The sequence below is a fragment of the Phoca vitulina genome, unplaced genomic scaffold (assembly GCF_004348235.1).
Source record: "Phoca vitulina isolate PV1807 unplaced genomic scaffold, GSC_HSeal_1.0 scaffold69, whole genome shotgun sequence".
NCBI lineage: Eukaryota > Metazoa > Chordata > Mammalia > Carnivora > Phocidae > Phoca > Phoca vitulina.
In genome coordinates, this window is record NW_022589772.1 from 414,000 (window position 1) to 432,654 (window position 18,655).

Sequence of the window (18,655 nt, forward strand, 5' to 3'; positions counted from 1 at the left end):
TCCCTGCTCCAGTACCTGGGAGCTCTGCCGCACTCAGGCACCCCAGGTCTTCCTGTGACCCCAAGGGTCCTGAGACCACACTGTCCCAGCGAGGGTTCCACCCCCTGCTTAGCCACTGGAGCGACGTCCCTCAGCAGAGCAGACTTCTAAAAGTTCTGATTTTGTGCTCCGTGGCCCACTCCCCCGCCATCTATCCTCCCGTGTACTGACTCGTGTACTGACAAAGAGCTAGAATGTCTCTCTCTTGGCATTGACCAAACTGGTTGTCTACACTCCTATACTTCTAACACTATTCAAGGTAGAGAGGGAGAGATGTGTGAGTTGTATGGCTACTGTTTAATATAGAAAAGAGACCATCTGGAGCTTGGACGATATTACGAGGTTCATTGACTTACGCTGTTTCTCTTTACTCAACATTATCCATCAGCAAGCAAGACATTGAAAACAGTATATCTAGCCCACATTCTCTGTTGATGAAGGTATGAGAAAACAAGCCTTTCTTATTCTGTATAGTACTTTCTCAATATGTGTATCATTCTAAATAAGTACTATTTTATCTAGCGAGAGCTACACGGATGCTCATCACAAATTTAATTTACAAAAATTCAAACTAGATGCAGCCTAAATGTCTGGCAGTGGGGAACTGGGTGCATACTGTGGAAAGAAAGCTTTGTTACTGAGGAAATCTTAGTGTCCAGAAAATTAATACGGAGGTAGAGATCACAGTTGTTATGGATATGATTTTTTTTTTTTTTTGGTATTTGGTGTTTTCTTTTTTTTTTAAAGATTTTATTTATTTATTTGACAGAGAGAGAGACAGCAAGAGAGGGAACACAAGCAGGGGGAGTGGGAGAGGGAGAAGCAGGCTTCCCGCCGAGCAGGGAGCCCGATGTGGGGCTGGATCCCAGGACCCTGGGATCATGACCTGAGCCAAAGGCAGACGCTTAATGACTGAGCCACCCAGGCGCCCAGGTATTTTGTGTTTTCTAAAATTTCTTCAGTGAACATGTATTGTTTCTGTGATCTGAAGAAACATTTTTTCCCCAAATCACTTGCTACAAATTACATTCTGAAGCTTCATGCACACTGTCATTCTTTATATACAAGATTAGGACTTGGCGGCAAAGCTACAGCAAACTATACAGACCTTAGGTCAAACTCGTGATTGCTTTGTTTTTCAACATGATATTATTAGTAGGAGAGCCTTTACCACTTGTTAATTCAAGTGGTTCAGAAAACAATGTGTTCAGAAAACAATGGTATAAATGAGCCAGACTAGAATCCAGCTATTCCTATATTTCTATACTGTATTTCATTTTCCTCACACAAATAACTATTAAATGTGAGGACAGAATTTATTAAATTAGGCTAAAAACCACCAGTCTTACAGGGAAGTACCAAGTAATTATAAAACCGTATTTTTAGTGTACTGTAACAACAGGCTTAGCTGGACAACAGGTGACATCCAAATTACACTTTGATAATCTGTCTGCAAAGGGATCATTATTACTTTGGACCCCAAGTATCAATGGAAAGGAAAAAAGTCACATTTGTATTTAAACTTTATTAACTTAATGAATGCATGGAAAATGACAGTAGAACAATTTGAAATTCTTACAAGTTCAGGTTGAAAGCAAAAGCATAATTTCCTAGAAAAAAAATGAAAAGGCTTGGATACAAATGTGTCCTTTTAATAAAGAGTAGAATTCAATCTTACTAACTTTTGAGGCAGAGACTATTTCCTCACAAAAAATACTTAGCAATAATTTTGCTCTACTGTTTAAAGACAGTCTACTTAGGATTCATATGTGGGCTCTAGAGCTCAAAGAACAAATTAAACCAAAGAAACAAATTCTCTAATGTTGAAAAGACACATCATCCTGAAGACATAGCTGTCTTCCTAACATCTCCCCTTCCAAGTCATCTTTCCTACTTCTTACTTATCTTCCTGTTATTTTATGCAAACAAAGTAAACATTTTTTCTTTTATGTAAACACTTTTGACAGATTATTCACACTAAAGCTTACTTAGGAAAAAAATACATTAACAAGAGCAGCAAAAAGTTAAATACTGAAAGAATACATCTAGGCTCTAGCATTAATTCACTACAATATCCCTGTTAACAGTAAACCTTTAAGATGGAAGGGCTTTTTGGTCTTCAGAACTGACAACTAATGATTCTTGTATTTTCTTCGCTTTCAGCTTGGAGAATCTTTCACTGAGTAAAAGCTTAGTCTGTGAAGGAAAGAGAGGCTATGACTTCAGTGGGTAACGTTAAAAAATACTCATGGAACTTGGTTATTGAAGTAGACAGGGGACAGAAGGAGAAGACTGGGAGTGACCAGAGAAAGACCATGAGTTTGAAGAGACTGCATAGAGCTCCTCTCTGTGACCCTGAAAGCATGAAGGAATTTGCCTGATCTATGGTATAGCGACCTCTTGGGTTCTTACAGGCTAAACAGTGTCCTCAAAGGGCTTTAATTGAAGAGGCGGCGAAGAAAGCATACAATTACCCACAGAGTAAGTGGGATGAGGGGCAGGCTTACTTCTTTGCAGTGGACATTAAATGCCTCAACTATGCCCAGGAATTTGGTCATCTGCCTTGTGAAGACACCCCTAGGGCTAAGTGACTTCCAATTGGTATTATTAGTCTATATAACCAGCTGGAATACCTCATAGATCTCCCAAGACTTAACTTCCCGTCTCTTCCTTATATAGACTGGCACTGAGCCTAAGCTTCTCTCTCCATCTTCAAGAAATTGCTTTTTACCACCACCCCAAAACCCAAATCAGAAGCCAGACTGGTATTGCTCAGAAGCACAGTCATCTCTCCAATACTATAAATTGCCTATTTCCCACGTCTGGGTCATATGCTTTTATGTGGAACACAATTAATCAGAATACGGATGGAACAGGGTGCCCTGGTTAATTTAACCTGTTACTAACTGAAGTTTGGCAGATCACTCTTTTGATTTCAACCCCTGCTGTGAAAATCCGTAAAAATACATTAGTTTTTTTATTTTTGCTTTTGTTTTTGCTTTCTTTAGTACACAGTCTGGTAAACAGAGTGTCTCCTTGGCAGGTGAGAACCATGTTGAGCTTTAAGACCACTACAGATGTAAATGCACAGTAGATTGAAATAAATCCATGACTGACTTGAAGTTCACTTTTAAAAAATGAGTAATTGAGGTCAGTTTATTTTCTTGACCTCCGTGTCTTTCACAAAAGTGAAATACAGGGAAGAAATTTCTTGTGTATTAAAGGGCTCCAGAAAGGCTTTGGTTAACTACTTTTTTTTCCTATACATAAAAGATAACCCTTGTATATAAAAATAGACATGGATTCTTGAACATTTCATGGGCAAGCTTATGGTGCAATTCTATTACATTTACCTGATTACCAGCTGCTTGAAAGTTGAGTTTCAGGTATTTTCCTCTGGGCTGCTGCAGAGAACTCTTGGTTGTTGTTTTTTTACTTGTGAGGAGTAAAGCTTTAACCCCATGTTTCACGTATCTGTCAATTAAATGTAATATTTAATAAAAACATATTTCACAGGCACTAATTAAAGGAGCAACTTTAGGCCATTCAGTTTAGCCTCTCTAGGTCTCTCTTCCACCAGCTATATAATGAAGAAGGTATACTCAAGAATCTTCAAAGTTCCTTTTAGTATTAAGATCGCAGTATTAGGGCTCCTGGGTGGTGCAGTCGGTTAAGCATCTGACTTCTGGTTTCGGCTCAGGTTGAGATCTCAGGGTCATGATCTCAGGGTTGTGAGATCAAGCCCCGTGTCGGGCACCATGCTCAGCTCAGAGTCTGCTTAAGACTCCCTCTCCCTCTGCCCCTCCACCACTTTCTCTCTCTCTCAAATAAATAAATAAATCTTAAAAAAAAAATAAAAGATTCCAGGACACCTGGGTGGCTCAATCAGTTAAGCAGCTGACTCTTGATTTTGGCTCAGGTCATGATCTCAGGGTCCTGGGATGGAGCCCCACGTCAGGCTCCATGCTCAGTGGGGAGTCAGCTTGAGATTCTCTCTCCCTCTCCCTCTGCCCCTCCCCCACCTCTCTCAAATAAATAAATAAATAAATCTTTTTTAAAAAGATTCCAAGTATTGAATCTAGGACTGTTTGCATAGCATCCAAGAGGATCACTTGCCTGCCTTAATCTAGCCTTTTTTATATTGTTACTTCAAAACCACTAGATGAGTTTTGCTACTACTTAAATGCCAAAACAGTTTTACTATTATGTCAGTATGGTCATTCCTATAAGCATTTGGAACAAAAGTAGCCAGAGCTTCCATATATAAAGAAAATGCATTAGTAATTGCCTTGGGCTTAGCGGGAGGGAGGGAAAGGAGTTAATGGGGAGTGACTACTAATGGGTACAAGGAGTTTCTTTTGGGGGCTCCTGGGTGGCTCAGTTGGTTAAGCATCTGCCTTTGGCTGGGGTCATGATCCCAGGGTCCTGGGATCGAGCCCCACGTTGGGCTCCCTGCTCAGCAGGGGAGTTTGCTTCTCCCTCTCACTCTGCCCCTACTTGTGTGCTCTCTCTCTCAAATAAATGAATAAAATCTAAAAAAAAAAAAAATGATGATGAAGTGCCTCAAAAAAAAAAAAAGGAATTTCTTTTGGGGATAATGAAAATGTTGTAAAATTGGATTATGGTGATGGTGACATAACTCTGTTAATATACTACAAGCCATTGAATTGTATACTGTAAGTGGGTGAACTTTATGGTGTGAAAATTATATCGCAATACAGTTGTTATTAAAAAAGTAGCCAGCACATGTGGATACATAGAAATTAATAGAAAAAGCAGCCTGGCTATCCAAAAATTTTCATTCTGCCATGTTGCAGGGGTATCCTCTACCTAGGGCTTCCTGAATGGCTGATGGTGGGTCTGGTTCTTGCTCTGTCTTATTGTAACAGCTCTTCATGAAAATAAACAGCACAGAAGATTTTTTTTAATGGATGGCTAAATAGTTTAAGGGAAAATGTGGACCACATGTCGTGTCTTCAGTTGTTTGGGCTGCTTTAAGTAAATAGACTGGGTGGCTTATAAACAACAAACATTTATTTCTCACAGTTTTGGAGGCTGGGAAGTCTAAGATCAAGGTGCCGGCCTGATCAGGTTCTGATAAATGCCCTCTTCTGGATTATAGATTGCCAACTTCTAGCTATGGCCTCACGTGGTACAAGGGACCAGGAAGCTCTGTGGGGTCTCTTTGATAAAAACACTAAGCCACGTTGGCTCCACCCTTATGACCTAATCACCTCCCAAAGGCCCTACTCCTAATGCCATCACATGGGGCATCAGGATTTCAACATATGAATTTGGGGGACACACAAACATTCAGACCATAGCATGTAGTCATACTGTATAAGAGGCAGAGAACAATAAAAGCCTAACAGCTGTCCGGTTATCTTGATATTGTTAGTTAAGTTGCTGTAGTCAGCGGTTTTAAACAAGTCAGGTATTGTTTTCACTGTTGCTTTTTTTATGGTTATAAATACTGTTCCTATGAGGACCCAACTGGACCAAAACCCATGTTTGATTTGGCAAAAAGAGAGAGTGCTCTGAGTAATTAAATAAATATTGGTTTGCTAATTAACTTTTAGTTCTACTCTCTCTTTCCTTTTCTTTGACAACATTCCACAGAACGTGCACATGTTTTTTTGATTTATTGAACACAATATATTACATTATTAATTTGAAAAGCAGGTAAGTGTAACATTCTAGATGTGGTAGGCAGAATTCCAAAAATAGCCCCCAAAGTGTCACCTCAGAACTGTGAATATGATGAGATACCACATCCATGGCAAAAGAGACCTTGTAGATGTAATAAAGTTACGAGTCAATTGACTTTAAAAGAGGGAGATTATCCTGGTTTATCTGGGCTGGCCTAGTCCAATCATGTGATAAAAGTAAAAGAGGGGGCAAAAGAAGAAGTCAGAGTGATTCAAAGAGAAGGAGGGGCACCTGGCTGGCTCATTTGGTAGAGCATGTGACTCTTGATCTTGGGTGTGAGTTTGAGCCCCATGTTGGGTGTAGAGATTACTTAAAAAAAATAAAAATCTTAAAAAAAAAGAAAACAGACAGGGCGCCTGGGCGGCTCCATCGGTTAAACGTCAGCTCAGGCCATGATCTCAGGGTCCTGGGATTGAGCCCCACGTCAGGTTCCCTGCTCAGTAGGGAGTCTGCTTCTCCCTCTCCCTCTCCCCTTTCCCCCCTGCTTGTGCTTGCTGTCTCTCTCTCTCTCTCAAATAAATAAGATCTTCAAAAAAACAACAAAGAATGAGAATGACATGACATGTTGTTGTTGGTTTGAGGGTAGAGGGGTCCTGCAAGAAAGGGAATTCAGGCTACCTCTAGAAGCAGGGTGACCCCTGGCTGACAGCCAGCAAGGAAACAGAAACCTCATTCCCACAACCTCCAGGAACTGAATTTTTCCAACAACTAAAATGAGTTTGGAAGCGAATTCTTCCCCAGAGCCTCCAGATAAGAGTACAGCCCAGGGCCAGCAACTTGATTTCAGTTCCATGAGGCTCTAGGTAGAAAACCAGCCCAGTGCACCTGGACATCTGAGCTATAGGACTCTGAGATAATAAAGGAGTGCTCTTTTAAGTGGTTTGTGGTAATTTGTTTAAGCAGCAATAGAAAACTAATACGCTAGGCTTTTAAAAATTTTAACCTCGTCTTTACTTGTCCTAGTGGAGAGACACTATAGAAGAGTAGAGGGACTCCTGGGTGGCTCAGTTGGTTGAGCATCTGACTCTTGATTTCCACTCCGGTCATGATCTTGGGTAGTGGGATTGAGCCCCCCCCCCCCCCGCCCCGCATAGGGCTCTGCGCTCGGCAGGGAGTCTGCTTCTTACCCTCTCCCTCTGCCCCACCCTCTACTCGTGCTTTCTTTCTCACTCTCTCTCTCAAAAAAAAATAAATAGGGGCGCCTGGGTGGCTCAGTCGGTTAAGCGTCTGCCTTCGGCTCAGGTCATGATCCCAGGGTCCTTGCTCCCTGCTCAGTGGGGAGCCTGTTTCTCCCTCTCCCTCTGTCTGCTGCTTTCTCCACTTGTGCTCTCTCCTGTCTGTCAAATAAATAAGTAAAACTCGTTTTTAAAGAAGAATAGAAAGCCCACAGCTTTGTAGCCACACAAACCAAATTTGAATCGATCATTCAAAATTTGAATTATGTTATTAGTTGTACTGTTTTGAGGAAGTTAATATACCCTATTGTGCTTATTTTATTCATCTATATATGGAAATGTTCATACCTACTTCCCAGGATTGCTGGGGATTAAATTATATCACAAATGTAAAAGTGCTTAGCACAGTGCCTAGCACATAATAGGCACTCAGTAAATGCAATCGATCATAATTAATCTGCTCCTATGTCCACAGCTCTTTCAACACTGCCACAGATGCCCTTGGTTAGACCCACTTTGAAGGGAGTCTAACAGCTCTGAAAGGGTACACAAATGCTCCTGATAATTTCACCTGGCAAAGTCCTCCATGCTTAAATCTAAGATCATTTGGAACACTGAAATTTACTTAGTATGTCTGATATATATTATAAAGAGCAGAGGGTTTTAATCTTAAGACTGAAAATGAAGAAAAATCTTCATGGCCCCGAATTCTTCAGGGTGACAATTCCTGCATGCTTTAAGTAGAAAAGATATAACATCAGGACACTTATACTCACCATAGCAAAATGACACACGGAAATCTCAAACATAAACAAAAAATCAAACCAGGCAGTTCTACTCATGAATTTTCTGGTTCTATATTAGTATCATTAACAGAAATTGTTATGGATTGTTCAGAATCAGATTCTAGAGGCCCCTTGGGGTAAGTTACTTTTATTTGTTTTTGTTTTATTTTTTCCCCCAAGAATAATTAAATTTAATTGTACAGATGTCTATCGACAATTACCTTTCATGTCTTCGATCATTTTTACGGAGGCTGCTGTCATTTTCTGGTGACATCTAAATGGGAAAAGTTGAAACAAATCATGCAAAATGCTTCCGTACTCAGCACAAGGTGCTTATTTTCTACATCTTCAATTGACTAACATTTCCAGTAACAATATTCTCTTTGCTTGATCCTTGGTCTACCGTTCAATTTCAGATTTTTCTCCCCTATTCACTGATGCAAGAATGTCAAAGCCATGGGGCACCTGGGTGGCTCAGTCATTAAGCATCTGCCTTTGGCTCAGGTCATGATCCCAGGGTCCTGGGATCGAGCCCCGCATCGGGCTCCCTGCTCAGCCGGGAGCCTCCTTCTCTCTCTCCCACTCCCCCTGCTTGTGTTCCCTCTCTCGCTGTGTCTCTCTCTGTCAAATAAATAAATAAAATCTTAAAAAAAAAAAAAGAATTGTCAAGGCCAGGGGGCCCCTGGAGATCAAGCAGTCCAACCCCCTCACATAGCAAATTAGGGAATGAAGATTTGGAAAAGTCAAATGTCCTCCCAAAGGCCTTATAGCTCATAGTGACCCACAAGAAAATTCTCAAGATCTAGATGTGGCCTGGATCCACACGTTACTTGTCTGAATCTAGGAGAAAGATAATAATTGTAGATAAAATCCACAAAGTGTGTCCTTATAATCTTGCTATAATAAGCCTGTGATATTGACTGTATTTAAGATAACTAAGTGGGGGGTGCCTGGCTGGTTCAGTCAGTAGCGGGTGACTCTTGTTCCCGGGGTTGTAAGTTTGAACCCCACATTGGGTATAGAGATTACTTAAAAAAATGTAAAAAAATAAAAAGATAGGGCGCCTGGGTGGCTCAGTTGGTTAAGCGACTGCCTTCGGCTCAGGTCATGATCCTGGAGTCCCTGGATCGAGTCCCGCATCGGGCTCCCTGCTTGGCTGGGAGTCTGCTTCTCCCTCTGACCCTCCCCCCTCTCATGTGCTTGCTCTCTCTCATTCTCTCTCTCTCAAATAAATAAATAAAAAAAATCTTTAAAAAATAAAAAAGAAATAAAAAAATAAAAAAAAAATAAAAAGATAGCTAAGTGAGATGGAGAACTGTATTATCCTAATAACTCAATTTTAGCAAGTCTTACCTGCATCCCAATCAGACATTTCATGTGCAAGTTAGGATTTTTCCAATAATTAGCTTAAATCCCTTATCCCTATAATTACTTTGTAAACGACAACACAGGTTACACCTACATGTGGTCAATGAAACTAACCAAAGCATAATGAAAACATTCCATTCAAATGTTAATTGGTCCAGATCACTCCACAACTGAACTGGTTTCAGTGTATCCAGTTACATGTAGTTGGTGTTTGGTGGTTTTTATATGAAATCTTAACCATAGTTATAGTTTGCAAGCAGATTTGGTACTAAGAGTCTTACAAACAATATAATAGCAGCCAAAAAGTCCATCAAGCCAGTAGACTATAAAAGGACCATAACACATGGAGGTATTCCTCAAAGTTAATGGTTACAGATCAAATATGCTCTTACTGGAAAGTTCATGTTCAAGTTGGAAGCACATATTAGTGTTCATAAGTAAACCTGTTACGGAAGGCAGCCCTGAATTCAAGATGGATGTGTGTCTAAGGGCAATGACTCCATGAGCTAAACAGAGCCTCACATATGTTCACCCATATTCTACTCCTGGCAACACTAGTTAATAGGGTCCTTGCCAAGAACTAAAGAAGGATAAGGACGCCACCAGAATGGAGGTACGGTTTACATGCAAACCAGTGGCAATCACAGCAGATTATCCAGGAGCTTCAGAGGTGGTAGAGAAGCCAGAAAAAGAGAAATGAGAATAGGAGCCACAGAATTGGAGGGAAAAGAGCAGGAATTACAACTCGAAGCTATTAGAAGAAAGGGATATGAGCTAATGTGATTATTTCTAAAATAAATTGATCAATGCCATTTCCTTCCTTAAAGTCTTTCAATACTTCTATATTGCCCTTGATATAAAATCCATACCCTAGCATGGCACACAGGCCCTCAGTGATCTGGCTCCTGACACTCTACCTCTTCACACTTACCTCTCAATAGCTCTACCCACACACTTTACACTTGAGCTCAGTGATTTTCAAACTATTTTTTTTTTAAGTGGTAGAATACCGAGTTCTAACAAAATCTTATTTGGTATCCCAATATGCAAAATATTGGAAAGCAAAACCGCTTTCACTGGTGCCTAGAGCACCACTTCGAAACCGCTAGAACTCTGCAGTACAAAGTTTGAAAACCACTGCAGTCTGGTCAAAACAAGCTAATTACAGTTTGCCAAACATGCCGTGCTTTCTTTCACTTCTATACCTTTACACATGATATTTCCTCTGACTAGAATGCCTTTCCCACCTTTTCTGCTTTGCTTACTTCTACTCAGCCTCTAGGACTCGATGCAAACATTCTCTCCTCTTGGATGCCTTCCCTGACCTCCCTAGCTGGTTTGTACCTTGGGCCCACCTCTATCTAGGTATTTTTGCTATATTTTCTTTCTCTCTCTCTCCCTCTCTCTCTCTCCCACCCCTCCTTCCTTCTCTCTCTTCTTTCCTTTTTTTTTCTTCCTCTCTTGGAGTAAAGATTCTTTCTCAAGTACATAGCACATTTCTGGTATATAATAAGAGCTCAAAAGTATTAAACGAAGAAATACTACAAAGAAGTAGAGAAAGAAGGGACTAAGAAAAGGCCACTGAATTTGACAACAAAGAAGTAATAAAAATCTTTTGATAGCAAAATTTATTAGAATGATAGGAACTGAAGTCAGGTTCAAGAAATGAATGGACAAACAGAAACACTTAGGAGGTTGTAGCTGTATCTGTCTGGAAGCCTATTAAATAGTTTCTTCCTATTTTTAAAATACTCATATTTGCCCCTATATTCTCATGGAGATTTTTTAAAAATTTGTTTTTTATTTGACAGAGAGAGAGAGCACAAGTAGGCAGAGTGGCAGGCAGAGGGAGAAGGAAAAGCAGGCTCCCCACTGAGCAGAGAGCCCAATGCAGGACTTAATCCCAGGACCCTGGGATCACGACCTGAACCGAAGGCAGACGCTTCACCGACTGAGCCACCCAGGCGCCCCTCATGGGGATTTTTTACTTCATATTGAAAATCTCTTCAATAACGAGTAAGTATATATATGTATAAAACCCAAATCACAGAAAATTAATTAGAATATAAGGACTTTTAAAAAGGCATGCATTTTTAAAGTAATCACGTCAACATGGCCATAATGAGCATTTGGTAATTATAATGAATAATTTAATATAATCATCATCATAGTAATAATAAAATAATAAGAACCCCAATTTATGGAATGCTTGCCATAATCCAGTCCCTTTGAAATCCACTTTATCGAATGCTTACCACAATCCAGTCTCTATCCTAAAATGTTTACATATATTTCAATTAATCATTACAACCTAGGAGATCCATAGTATTCCCATTTTATAGCTGAGAAAACAGGCTCAAAGCGACTTGCTCAGGCTTCCTTAGCTACCATGTCTCATCGAATCTGACACCATGGTTATAAAATGGGCTGTTGTTTTAGATATCACTGAAAAAGCTTATAAAGCTTTTCAATTTAACTATGATATACCGTTGAATGTAAGGCACTTCCTGATTTCAGAGATATTAGAACCTGAAAAAATGTATATATTGAAATTGATTAGATACGGTATGAGGTGGTAGAAATATGATTCCATCCAAGCCTGAGTCTAAAGGCCCTGTCATTAGTCACTACACCATACCACTTAGATCTCTTTAGCTATCTTGTAGATGTCCTTCATTCTAATCTTGATTATAGGGGAAGAAAACTAATATTGAGAGCAGGGGAGGTGACTTGTTCAAGGTCATACACACAGCTAGTAAGTAGATTAGCCAGCCGGGAAGGGAAGCCAAGTCTCTGAGACCTAGACTAGAACCCTTTACACTATATCATGCTGCCATTTAAACTACCCTGTCTTTTCCTATAGGTAAAGAGGTATTGGGAAAAATACCAGAGTGTCATGTGTAGGAGTAAGTATTAGATGTTTCATGTAGGAGTTACATCTACTCAATCGAATGCTTATGTCAGGGGCGGCTGGCTGGCTCAGTTGGAAGAGCATGTGACTCTTGATCTCAGGGTCGTGAGTTTAAGCCCTATGTGGGGTGTAGAGATTACTTAAATAAATAAAACTTTTAAAAATAAATAAATAAATGAATAAATAAATACTTATGTGAAACACATTGGTTCTGTATTAAAGATGGAGTTTCCAGCAAAATAGATTTAATTGGCTTAATCGATAGATAACATTTCTTATAACTGCCATTCATAGAACTTCAACAAATAAGTAATAAATAAAATAAAGACAATATCCTAGGGATTCAGTGATTGTAAAAGCGTATTTAAAATAATACATGCGGGGCGCCTGGGTGGCTCAGTCGTTAAGCGACTGCCTTCAGCTCAGGTCGTGATCCCGGGGTCCTGGGATTGAGCCCCGCATCGGGGTCCTTGCTCAGCAGGAAGCCTGCTTCTCCCTCTCCCGCTCCCCCTGCTTGTGTTCCCTCTCTCGCTGTATCTCTCTCTGTCAAATAAATAAATAAAATCTTTTAAAAAAATAAAAAATAAAATAATACATGCTACTGGGGTACCTGGCTGGCCTCAAGGTCTTGAGTTCAAGCCCCATGTTGGGTATGGAGCCTACTTAAAAAAAATAATACTACTAATAAGCTATTTTTGTGGGGCGCCTGGGTGGCTCAGTCTGTTAAGCATCTGCCTTCAGCTCAGGTCATGACCCCATGGTCCTGGGATCGAGCCCCATGTCGCATCGGGCTCCCTGCTCAGCAGGAAACCTGCTTCTCCCTCTCCCACTACCCCTGCTTGTGCTCTCTTGCTCTCTTTCTCTGTCAAATAAATAAATAAATAAATAAATATCTCTAAAATTAAAAAAAAGTTTTATTTGTATCATCCTATCTCCCTTGTGTCTAATGCCCACTTAGAGGCTAAATAATGTAAGATAGGATGAGGGTAATGGAAGTAGGAACGTTTTGTAAGCAATTGTACTACAAGGCTGGAAACACTTGACTCATGTTGACATGTGTGACATACATGACTTCTTCCTACACTGTTGTTGGTAAAAAGGTTTTAAGAAAGTATTAAAGTAATCATCAGTACATGCAGATGCCAAAACTAACTACTAGAAGGAAAGTGGCTTCAAAAAGAAAAGCCTTTTCAAATGAAAATGATATAAAAAAACTACATAGACTCTCTGCTAGAAAACTGAAAGCGCTGGTACTTACCCTTCGATTCTTGTTCATTTGATCATGTCTTTGCTGCGTCTGCTTCTGGAAGTATTCATTCCTTTTCATTATTAAAAGCCTGATACAAATCATAAATGTTGAAACTTTAAAAAGCAACCTTTTATTTTGAAAGAAATTATGTAAAACGTATGTTTTCAAGCAATATTATTTTATTACACATATTTCAACATCTGAGCTAAGACAGAATGCTGGATGCAATTAAAATACAGAAGAGTGTTTTGGTAAGTGATCTTCAGCTTCAGTGTGAATTATTACTTACCGCATGCATAACAAAGATCAGAAGTTAACCAGGCATTTGGGTGACTATTTTTGTTTAAATTTTTTTCAGGAGTGATGTCAGCAAGATGGCACTTATAGACTCAATGCTTTGTTTCCTCAAAATTCCTAAGTTGAAGCCCAAACCCCCAATGTGATGGTATCTGGAACAGGGGTCCTTTGGTAGGTAATTAAGTTTAGATGAAGTCATGAGGCCAGGGCCCCATGATGGGATTAGTGTCCTTATAAGAAGGGGAAGAGATCAGAGTTTGCTGTCTCTCCACCATGTTAGAACACAGAGAGAAGGTGGCTGTATCCAAGACAGGAAGAAAGCCCTCACCAGACCCCAGCCATGCTGGCACCCTGATGTCAGACTTCCAGCCTTCAGAACTGTAAGAAATAGACTCCTGTCATTTAAACTACCCAGTTTGAGGTATTTTGTCATGGCAGCCCAAGCAGACTAAGACAATGGCAGACTAGGAAGCTATGGGTCCTCCTTGCCTGAGAGATAACACTGAATTAAAAGCAATATATAGACTAGAATACCTCTATGAGAACTCCAGAGACCAGCTGAGAAGCTATAGCACCCAGGCCATTGTAAAACCAAGAAGGGATTCCAGTGAATGGGGTAGGAATATCCGTGACAGTTAGTGTGCCCATTTGTGTCTCTCCCCCTATGCTGCAAGCAAAGAGCAACCGGGAGGAAGCCCCATACTAGGGCTCCTCCCTTGGGATGGAAACTAAAGAGTGGACCATGTCTGCAGTGTTCTGGTTTCTCTGGGGGCTGCCTGAGGGGCTGGTTTTTGTCTCACCAGACTCGGAGCATTCATGGGACCGGTTCCAGAGTCTGGAAGCTATTGAAAACAGAGGCAAGCAGCACGTTAGAGCTGCAGTTCTGTAGGCAAATGCCAAGGGGTGCAAGACTATAAAAGGTCTGAAAGGTGCTAGAGCTCCCAGACAGTAGATTTGTGGTCTTCCCCTGCATAAAGCCAGTATACAAAGACTGGGAAAGGTGTTTGTTGTTTCAAATGCCCAAATCCCTTGGAGCGCCTGGGTGGCTCAGTTGGTTAAGCATCTGCCTTTGACTCAGGTCATGATCCCGAGGTCCTGGGATCGAGTCCCACTTTGGGCTCCTTGCTCAGCGGGCAGCCTGCTTCTCCCTCTCTCTCTGCCTGCCGCTCTCCCTGCTTGTGCTCTCTCTTTCTCTGTCAAATAAATAAAATCTTAAAAAAAAAACAAAAACCAAATGCCCAAATCCCAGCAAAAAGTATAAGACATACAAAGAAACAGAAACCTGGTTCAATCAAAGGACCAAATTAAAACTGCAGAAATCAGCCTTGAAGAAATGCAGATTTATGAACTACCTGACAAAGAATTTAAAATAATAGTCATAAAGATGCTCAATAAGCTAAAAGAGAACACAGGTACACGACTAAAAGAAATCAGGAAAATGATACATGAACAAAATAAGAATATCAGCCAGGAGACAGAGACTATAAAAAATAACCAAACAAACTCTGGAGCTGAAAAATACAATAACCGAAATGAAAAATTCGTTAGAGGGGTTCAACAGAAGATTGGATTAGGCAGAAAAAAGAATCAGCAAACTGGAAGACAGGTCATTTGAAATCATTGATTTGGAAGAGCAAAAACAAAAACGAATGAAGAAAAATGAAGAGAGCCTAAGGGATTTATGGTACATTATCAAGTGGGCCAATATATGCATTATGAGAATCCCAGAAGGGTGAAGGGGGGAGAGAGCTTATTTGAAGAGGTAGAAGCAAACCAAATGTCCATCGATGGATAAATAAAGTGTGGTATAGACACACAATGGAATATCTTTCAACCTTTAAAAGGAAGTAAATCCTGTCACATGCTACAACATGGATGAACCTTGAGAATATTATGCTAGATAAAATAAGCCAGTCACAAAAAAATAAATACTACGTGATTCCACTTACAGGAGGTATCTAAAGCTGTCAAATTCACAGAAACAGCAAGGAAAATGGCAGTTACCAGAGGTTGGGGGTGGAGGGAAAATGGGAAGTTATTATTTAATGGGTGTAGAGTTTCTGTTTTGTGAGATGAAGAAGCTCTGCAGATTTGTTTCACAACATTGTGACTATACTTAACGTCACTCAAGCATACGCTTAAAAGCAATTAAGATGGTAAATTTCCTGTTGCTTTTTACAATTTTTTAAAATAAAAAGATAAAATTCATGAACTCTTAAGATGTTACCAGTTAACATAGATCCTTAGTCACGTAGTCCAAATTTCTCCTTTCACATATTAAGAGATTGAGATCCAGAAATAGTAAGTAATGTGCTCAATATACTTAGTGACAGAGTTGGGACACAAAGCCATATCTTCATATTCTTATATTGTCTCCACTCACTCATGATACTTATACTCCATTAGGGGCCTTTCATTTAAAAAAAAAAAAAAAAAACAGACCAGGGGCGCCTGGGTGGCTCAGTCGTTAAGCATCTGCCTTCAGCTCAGGTCATGATCCCAGGGTCCTTGGATCCAGCCCCACATTGGGTTCCCTGTTCTGCGGGAAACCTGCTTCTCCCTCTCTAACTCCCCCTGCTTGTGTTCCCTCTCTCGCTGTCTCTCTCTCTGTCAAATAAATAAATAAAATCTTAAAAAAAAAAAAAAAAAAAACATAGACCAGATTCTCACTGGCATCTTCTTTCAAGAAATAAGAAAAATACTAACAATTGGGTACCAAATGGAGCTAGGGAGTAGTGAAGAATTTGGGAATAAAAATAAGGAAATCAATCACTCTGAAAAGACATCTGTTTTTAGAGTGATACATAGTAAATTAGGGATTTTAGATCCAAAGATCTGATTTGTCGATTATAATCAGGTTTGACTCTGTTGCAAGAATTACTTGGAATGCTGGAGTGGTAATAAGATGTCAGTTGTCACTCTATAATTGGAGTTTAAATGGCAAGCACTCCAAAACTAAGTACCTCATTTCCCCTGAAGCTATTATCTGTGTTTAGAAAAGCTTTCATCAGGTGGATAGCCCAGCTAATGTAAAGATATGCGCACTTTGCCATTCATTTCATGTAAATTACTTAGTGGAGAGTACAAAAGACAGTTTTTGTTCTGCTTTGCTTCTCTATTTACACATCACTTTCGTAGCCAAGGAAGGTCTCTGTCTCTGGATATCATTACCATGTCAGGAAAACGGAGCAAAAGCTGAAATCGGGTATTCTGGAGGTGTGGAACATATAAATAAATGAATATATTTATAAATAAATAAATTCTGTTTAGAGTTTTTGAGAATCATATTGGTTTTTCAAAATTGAAAAAAGTTATTGTAAATCTCCATAAATAAATAATATTCTGAATATGCTGTCATTCTATATTCTAGATATTCGTACAACTACTTCTCTTTTTTTTATTAAAGATTTTATTTATTTATTTGACAGAGAGAGACACAGCGAGAGAGGGAACACAAGCAGGGGGAGTGGGAGGAGAAGCAGGCTTCCTGCTGAGCAGGGAGCCCGATGCGGGGCTCGATCCCAGGACGCTGGGATCATGACCCAAGCCGAAGGCAGTCGCTTAACGACTGAGCCACCCAGGCGCCCCCAACTACTTGTCTTTTATTTAGACCACACTGGACTTCTACATTGGTGGCTTGTTTAGGGCAGAAATGTACTTAGAACTTCTGGTTTGTCTTTATCTCCTGGTGAAGCTGGCCTGAGGGGAAGATTTTGTGTGAGGGCATGAAATTACTGAAGTCTTCATTTTATACTTGGTGGAGAAGCCAACTCCAGGTCTGAAGAGTATTATTACATCTAACTGGTCAACTTATACATGGCATTAGAATGGAAAATTATGAAGTAGAAGAATTCATCTCCAAGGGATCAGTTATAAAAGTATATTAATTTTCTGTACTTTATGCATTATTTTATTCTTTTTTTTTTTTTTTAAAGATTTTATTTATTTATTTGACAGAGAGAGACACAGCGAGAGAGGGAACACAAGCAGGGGGAGTGGGAGAGGGAGAAGCAGGCTTCCCACTGAGCAGGGAGCCCGATGTGGGGCTCGATCCCAGGACCCTGAGATCATGACCTGAGCCGAAGGCAGACGCTTAACGGCTGAGCCACCCAGGCGCCCCTATTTTATTCTTTTATAAGAGTTCAGCATTTGATAACTTCAACCTTAACCAAGCAAGTACTACTTATTTGTACTGAGACTACAAAAAAAAAAAAAAAAAAAGATAATAATAGAAGATAAAGGAGAAAAAACTGAACAGAATTGTTCATTACATTTTAAAATGTAAAACATCAGAAATATGGCATTTGACCTCAGTGGAAGTGTTATGCCACTTGACAACCAAAAATTACTGTATAAAATGAAGTAAAACGTGAAAATCCCTGAGAAATGCAGAAATATTAATTGTCATCACAATGTTAAATTTTAATTTTTTTATAGCAAATTATTTGTATACTGTTAATATAAGAAGGATGGGGCCTTTAGCATTAAAATGGTGCCTACATCAGACATTGTCTATATACACAATAACCCACACATACATTTTGGAAATAATTTTTTAGCTGAAACTAGCAATTCTGTGCAGTTGTTAATATGTGCTCAAATATTTGACTAGGCATTTATAAGCAATGCAAACTGAAAGCAATTACTGAGAACTTTGAACTAAAAATAAACTTTTACTCAGGGCACCTGGGTGGCTCAGTTGGTTAAGCGACTGCCTTCGGCTCAGGTCATGATCCTGGAGTCCCTGGATCGAGTCCCGCATCGGGCTTCCTGCTCGGCAGGGGGTATGCTTCTCCCTCTGACCCTCCCCCCTCTCATGTGCTCTCTCTCAAATAAATAAATAAAATCTTTAAAAAAAATAAAAATAAACTTTTACTCAATTACCTAGTTAATCACAATAAAAATGTCTTGTGGTTTTTAAAACTCAACCAATTTGCGGGCGCCTGGGTGGCTCAGTTGGTTAAGCGACTGCCTTCGGCTCAGGTCATGATCCTGGAGTCCCGGGATCGAGTCCCACATCCGGCTCCCTGCTCCGCGGGGAGTCGCTTCTCCCTCTGACCCTCCCCCTTCTCATGCTCTCTCTCTCAAATAAATAAATAAAATCTTTAAAAAAAAAAAAAAA

At 39.9% G+C, this 18,655-nt stretch overlaps 1 protein-coding gene across 1 annotated transcript in view; it reads right to left on the reverse strand.

The window, feature by feature from the left end:
• Nucleotides 1-2,133: 2,133 nt before the first annotated feature.
• The window catches only part of LUZP4 (leucine zipper protein 4), a 54,887-nt gene continuing 38,365 nt past the window's right edge, over nucleotides 2,134-18,655 (reverse strand). The window contains 3 exon segments of the mRNA XM_032392766.1: nucleotides 2,134-2,235; nucleotides 3,393-3,513; nucleotides 7,930-7,982. Coding sequence (XP_032248657.1) covers nucleotides 2,134-2,235; nucleotides 3,393-3,513; nucleotides 7,930-7,982 — 276 coding nt within the window.